The sequence below is a fragment of the Thermobia domestica genome, chromosome 11, assembly GCF_964235325.1.
Source record: "Thermobia domestica chromosome 11, izTheDome1.hap1.1, whole genome shotgun sequence".
NCBI classification, from domain to species: Eukaryota; Metazoa; Arthropoda; class Insecta; order Zygentoma; family Lepismatidae; genus Thermobia; species Thermobia domestica.
In genome coordinates, this window is record NC_137464.1 from 78,299,720 (window position 1) to 78,307,432 (window position 7,713).

The 7,713-nt window shown below is 34.9% G+C and overlaps 1 protein-coding gene across 1 annotated transcript in view; it reads right to left on the minus strand.

Moving 5' to 3' along the window:
- Positions 1 to 7,713, minus strand: part of LOC145663604 (adipocyte plasma membrane-associated protein-like) — a 272,201-nt gene that overhangs the window by 166,741 nt on the left and 97,747 nt on the right. Inside the window, exon 2 of the mRNA XM_081729713.1 lies at positions 5,284 to 5,400. Within this exon, the coding sequence (XP_081585839.1) occupies positions 5,284 to 5,400 (117 nt within the window). The remainder of the gene's footprint in view (positions 1 to 5,283; positions 5,401 to 7,713) is intronic.

A 7,713-nucleotide genomic window follows, 5' to 3' on the forward strand; every position in this document is an offset into this window, starting at 1 on the left:
TAGGAAGAGGAAACACAAAGACAAGCATTCAGACACATAACACTTCTCATTGTAATACAAATACTTACTATTTTCTGCTTTAACAAAAACTTGATTCATCACCCTGTAACTGAATGAAAGAATGCTGAATTTGCATTTCCGCATTTAAAAGGGAACTGATCTTTACAAAAAGAGCTAACCTATAATTCTACAACTCTTTGATATTTTTTTCTTTTACCACTATGAACTACATATAGTCTCCGACATTATGCAACATAAATATTGTACAGAATGTTTCAAAAATTATGACCACTCTTACATTATGCAGGATGTCCAGGAATTTAGGACCATTATTATCATCATCATTGGCATTTACAATTGGATTATTTTATTGAAATATATATCTTTAAGTACTAATATTTTAGACATTTTACACCTTATACAGGGTGACCAAGAAATCACGCCGTTCGCATAACGAACTTTCCAATATAAATTATCTTTATATATGTGTGTTAATAGCAACTTTTATAGTACTTGCAACTCTTATATTTTATATATATTATACATCCGTCTTCGCTACATACCAAAAAATCCAAAAGACCTCGCTTAGAAATATCTCCACCAATCCCAATGGACACATTTAATACCAAAAATACGACTAAGGAGCAACCGATATTACAGACTCGAACTCCCTTCACTATAAGTGAATTAATATATGTGTATTAATGCCAAAGCTTAAAAACAGCCGTATCTCGAGGGAAAAGAAGTGGCATATAGTATGCGCCGATCCTTCCTGTGATTAGGGAACAACTGTTTAGTGCTTTCTTTCGCTACCTTCTAGTGCTCCCAAAGTGATTATTTCCAGTGTTGCCAGTGTTGATGTTTTCAGTGACTTTTTTGTGTGATCCCTCAATGTTGCCAACTCCTACAAGAAGAAAAATAACTCTTTGTCTTATTTTTTAAACAAGCCAGGGGGTGTAATAATCCATGTGATGTTGTAAACAAACAATTCCACATGTCAGTGTATACAAAAACCACCATGTAGTTCGGCAAGAAGTTTCACACTAGTTGGATCTACAATCACTTGCAGACGACGGCTTCTATCCCGTCCCACGGAGCAGAAGACGACATCGGAGCAGCAGCGCCACCGCCACCCAAGGAACCCTATAAATTGGATGGACAAAGTCAATTCAGTACCAGTTTTCTGGTGACCCTTCCACTGTCTGCTGAATAACCTAACCTCAGGGCCTCAAGTCTGCTTCGGGACTACGCCTATCCTTTCTCCTGGCTTAGCCTGCTCGGGGCTCTGACTGGGAATCCCAACCTCAGCCGCTTAACCTATGTCGGGGCTCTGTTGGCCAACTAACCTACTCATTGCTTGCTCGGAGCTTTGGGCCCCTAATACCACTCTGCCTAGACTGCTTCGGGGCTTTGCAGAGATCCTGTCTGCGACCTTACGGTCAAAGACCACCTATAACTAACCTTTGATGTTAGAGAGATTAATTTGTACAGTATTTTGTGAAAATACTTTTATAGAGAAATTTTATAATAAAATTGGTAGTGGGAGATCGATTCCTGACACTTTTTTATTAACGCTCTACCTATACCTATATGGGACAAAGTTTTACAATATATATATATTGATAGCATTAATTTATATACTCGTAATGAAGAAAAGGGAAAACTAGTTCACGTAGGAAAAAATAAAATAAAACTTGATTTTAAAAAAGAACATACTTCAAATTTTGGAACCTTACACTAGAAGTGCCGTAGTGTAGGACCCACTCCTCATCACATGCAACACCCTGTCCGGAAATGGCTCCTTCCTCAGACGAGACAGCAAAGAAACACAGGTGTCTGCTCGCGTTACCTTCTGGCCCGGAGTCAAATCATATGGGACCCATCGTCCCAACCTGTAGTGCTTCCCAAGTTGATGAAGGTGCTGCCGAATGGTTTCTCCACTCACACTTAATTGTAGTCCCAGTTTCTCACATGTGTGTCCACTTTTCGCTTCAATTGCTGCCTGGAAATCTTCATTTTGTACATGTGTTGGTCTTCCAGCACGTGATGCGTCTTCGAGTGTTTCGCCACTGTCCTTGAACTTGTTAAACCACTGCTGTACTGTTCGCTTAGTCATGACACCCTTACCAAAGGCCTGACATATCTTCTGCCCCGCTGCAGCGATGTTAGACTTCAGTTTGAACTCGTACAGCATAGACGTCTTTATGACACACTGTGGAGGTCCCAGTTCACTCTGTCCTTACGCAAGTTCACGATGTAATTGAACTGCTACAACCAGGTAGTATGTTGGATATACCCACACCAACAACTGACATTCGCCTTATTTCTATTCGCATTCAACTCACGGTGTGAGGGCCAATTGAACACAGACCTCCAGAAAAAGTGACAGAACTTTCTTGGTTACCTATGTAGTAAAATTTCCAGCTTCTATTGCTATCAACGTTAAGAAAGTATTTACCATGTGCGTCTGGTTCATATTGTAAAATGAATAAAAATATTTCACGGAAATTAGTAACATTTCATGGCAAGATTTAATTTTTATTTTAAATCTTTCATTTTTAAATGAATTTATTTCTTCCTAATCAATAACTTGCATTACGTTTATTTCATCCTATTGAAAAACTTTTGTTAGAAAGACTGGACGGATTGGAAACTTTACACCGAACCAGCCTCACACCTAAAAGTCCTTATAGCGATACGTCCTACCCGAAGCAGCCTGTAATGTCTCTTTACATAATGGATGACATACTTTCTCGAGAGTCTGTTAAAGTATCAGAGGTCGATGTGCATTGCCTATTTTGATAATGTTTCCTTTTTCTGTTTGCTGCTTTGTTCGTTTATTGCTGACGCGACTTTCTTAGTGTACAGTTTAGCTTAATTTGCGGCCATGGAGAAAATCCCTGTTCAGGTGCGTCAGATGCTGCTATTTATGGTTATGTCCAAAAGTTCTTTAGATAGACAAGTTATTTGCAACCATGTAGAACTGTTAGCTTTGATTCGATTCCATTCGATTAATTCTGAATTACAAAAGTTAAATATACTTTTTTGTAACAAGGATAGTATTTTTGTGGAAGGTTATGTTTCAAGGAGTATTAAACTATCGAACTTGAAAAAAATGCGTTTGTCTCGATCCACCATAACATGTATAGTGGCTTAAGTTTCGAGGAAAATCACTCTCTAAACTGTTCGTTTTAACATTAACTTTCAAGTAAAAGTAGTTCTACTATGATGCAGTACCTATAATGGGCTATAAATATTTTCCTTACGTTACTAACACCGAAGATAGTAAATTTTATTTGAAATTCGGAGTAAATATGATGCACATGTGTTACTGAAAGCCATTAGAGAATTCTGCTTAAGTTATAGAAAAGTTCTAATTAAAATGTGGAGCAATATTTGGCCTATTACAAGCAAGAATTCGTTGACATTCAGTTTGCTCACCGAAGTAGCTCTAAACGGCAACAAATACTTGCTTCTAATTAGCCGAAACAAAATGTCAACTACTTCTTGATTATTGAAACCTAAGTTGCTTGTTTCAAATACGTAAAGAGACATTACAGGCCAGAGATTCAGTTGTTCTTATTAGCTGCTGAAAGCTACGCAAATTGAATTGTTTATACGAAATTATTTAATCGGAGCTGTTTTATAAATATGATTAAGCATTACTTAGCAAATTTAGTTTCAATTTCAAATATAATTTTCCTTTTTGTTGGTGGAGACATATATAACAAAAAGCTATATTATGCTATGGTTTTCTACTTAATGGTCATAAAATGAATAAAATGAAAAAATAAGCCATGAGAAGAAATCTTACCAACCATTAGTTGCTAAACAATAATATGGTAGCATTTGATAGAAAACAAAGTCTACATTTTAGATCTTACACTCATAGCACATTATAGGTAGTGCACCATAGTGTACGACTCATTAGGATTGTTTTTACTGCGAAACTTTTTTGTTACAATGAACAGTTTTGAGGGTGATATTCCACGGAATATATTTGCTAAAAATAAGGTTGGTGGGAAGTAAATTTTTTGAATATCACTGTATGACTTGTGTTTTCGTAATGAATTATAGTATATATATTCCCATTCCAGAGAATTTAATTTAAAGGGTTCTGGAATGGTATTCGAATATCAAGGGAAAATGGCTACTAATTAATATTCTTCAAACTCAAATATCCCTTTGCCAGAATTAGCCAGAACAGTAATTAGGCAGAACAGGAATTCCTGTTCTGCCTAAGAAAAGATTAGATAAAATTATGTTACAAAGTGCTAGAGGGTTATTAGGCAGGACAGGAAGGAAGCCTTCAGATAGAGATCTTAAAGATAAAATATGTCTGAAATGATCAAAATGTGGACTTGATTCCCTTGTGCACTGAATATTTTATATAATATTTTGTATATGTATTCCTTTATTTATTTTGCTTTATGTCATTGTAATATACATGTATTATTAATAAGTTAATATGTATATGTTTCTTCTTACAATCTGTGCAGAATTACGGCAGGAATAGCTTTCACTACATACGATCACCCTCTTAAATTTGGGAATGTCAAAAACTAAATTATCAAATGTTCTCTAGGACATCTCTTACATAACTCTGTAAATTTTATTGCTCTAACTTGTTTCATTTCATGCGTAAATATTGTTGGAAATATATACGTAAGCAACACTTGATATTTTGGTGAGAAATTTGAAATAGTTAGAAATATATCTTCTATCATACGGAACGAGGCGGGAATTTTGAATATTGTACAACCACGACCATGATTTTGAAACTGAAAGAATTTTTAACGAGTGCAAAAATTTTTCAAACAAAATTTTAAAATTCAAAAATTCTAATTAAACTTTTCAAAAACTGTAAAAGAATATTCAGCAAGTTCAAAATTTTAAACAATTCTTCGGTGCATAAAAAAATCTTAAAAAATACTTAAATACGTAATTTTCAGTGTGCGAAAATTTACAACACGAAAATATTTCTATAAGTGCATTTTTTAAAAAATTCTTTAAAACTAAAAACTTTCAAACAATTTTAAAATAAAAATTTTTAAACCAAAAATCTGACACTGAGCGAAAAAGTTTTTTTAAAAAAAATTTGAAACAAAAATTTTCGAGCTCAGCATTTTAAATTTCAGTCAGTTCAAAAGAAATGAACAATATTTTTGTGTGTGCGCTTTTGGTCTGAGTTTTACAAACCAACAATTTTCAGTAAGTTAAAAAAAATTGAAGCCAGTGATTTATAAACTGTTGATTTAAAAGAGAGGATAAACTGTTACTTACGTATAATCTGGAAAGTAGACATATGGAGGCATACAGGGCAAATACAAAAGCATCAGAACTAATAGCACAAACCCGACTCCAGATACCCACATCATCCAAACACACATTTGTTTCATGCTGCAAGTAAATAAATAGAATATGTGTTATTAGCAACAATTTATTAACTTATACTAAAGTCAATACCGTGCGGTGAACTAAGAAGGTACTACTTTACTCATTTCTATCTAAGTGGATGATCAATGTTTAACTTAATCTAATCTTTCGATAATTCGAACTTCAATGTCCCAGAGTTTAAATAATTCGGACGTTTTTTCTTTTTCTTTTTCTTTTCTTTTTTTAAAATCATACTTCATTTATTAACAAAAGTCCATTTGATAACTTAAATCCGTGAACGTAGTACTACAAGGTCTCATTATGTATCAGTGTTCGCAAAATTTACAGATCGCAACGCAATACGAAATGTTCTGTAAGGAATTATAACTACTATGCTTTTTATCGCAACTAAAACGCCAAGTTTGAATTTCATTTTATTTTATAATTTTCGGTATCACAAACTGAATTTTCGACATGACGCCAGTGACGCATATTTTGCGTTTTTAATGATTTATCTTTCGTATATTTACAGCATAACATCCCACAAAAATCATTAATAAATATTTTTAGTTCTATTGCGGCATAAAGTTTTGTAAAGCCGCACGCGATTCAGATCTAAAATTCACGACGTTACTTAACGATCGTGTGAGAAGTAACTTGCCCCTAGTTCAGGTTGAAATTTTCTGCTGTCCTTATTTGGATCCTGACTTGGAAGAAATAGAAGCAGTTTCTATTTTCTTCTGGACTTGCATACAACTACCAATCAGAAAAGAGTAGCGCCTGACGACATTCAACTTTATTTCTCGATGTAATTTGAAAACAATGCTGGCTGGACAAGAGAAGCATTAAAAGTATTAATTGAGTCATACGAAAAATATTATTTTTTGTATATCATGAAGCACGAATTATATTATTTTTAAAAAATGCAAGAATAAAGACCGTAGAGAAGGTATGCAGTGAAGATATCCGCCCGAACACTACAGATGTGAACAAGTATAATTACATCTTTTAAAAGAATAAAATTAGGTGATTTAAGTATATTGTGCAATTTATATACCAAAAAAGTAACATGTTTACTTTTGGCGCACCACTCGAAATAATTGTTCAAAAATTAAAATTATTTCACCAATTACCTTCTTATTGTTTTCTAAATGATTCATGCTGGGCAACATGAAAATATCCACATGGCATAGTTAAAATTCAAGGGCTATCATAAGCAATTGTTGAAAAATTACAATTCTTTTACGATTTGCGTATAAATTAGGGATGCGCACGACACGAGTCGAGACAGGATTTTCCTAACAAAATTCGAGTCGAAACACGGCTCTTTCAATAGAAAAATATATATTTTTCGAGTCGAGACATCACTTTTACAGCACATTTTCGAGTCGAAACAGCCATAAATCTTGTCTCGTGCGCATCCCTAGTATAAATACAGCGTCCGGATGCATGCATAAAAACTACAGCCCAAAAACCACAAAACAACCTGCGCTAGGTCGCCATTAAAAAGCACAAATGCTATCTAACCGAGTCATAGCAGACCGAAGCTGTAGGGCCCGAGAGTTGGCGAGGGGGGTGCGTCTGAAGGGAACAGGCGTGTCAGTGAAAGTGGCTATCCGCATAAGCGAGGGTAGTAAAACGAGTGGGTTTTGACAATCATACGAGCTTCAATAGCATTTGTCATGGTATCAAACTAGTAGCGTTCCACTTGTAAACAAAATACAACTTCTGCAAACTGTGCAGAAATTCACCGCCGGCGGAAAATAGTTTCTATACAGGCATTTTTCATATCAACTCACTTATTTTATCCGTCGTAAACCACTTGTAATAATTTTAGACTAGTAATTCTACACTTGTAAACATAAAATTCAGATGTGATGCGCAAAAGTAAACCAGCGCCAAAGACAGAAACAACGAGAGTTAATTGTCTTCAGTGTTATGTGGCTCTCGTGAAATTTTAGGGAACAGTTCTACAATGCTGGCACAATACAAAAATTCCGTGTGTAGTGTATGAGATAGGTTCCCGGTGCTGTATAATTTTACTTTATGGGCTATGTGGGCATTTTGTGAGCTGAGCGGATGCACTCAGTACCTATATTAGAAAATTGCTCTTACTTTATTTTAGCTTTCCGCACCTGATAACTACCCTCATTTACATATTTGGATGTCATTTGATTTTCAGTTCTACAATCTGGTAGATCCAAGGATCTACAGACCATTTTTCAGCTGATACAGACTCCCCCAGGTTCTTATCTCGCTGCAAAATTTTCGGAGTTACTAATTTCTATAGCGTATGGAATTCTGAATAATTCATTCTGTAGAATTATTATTATTATT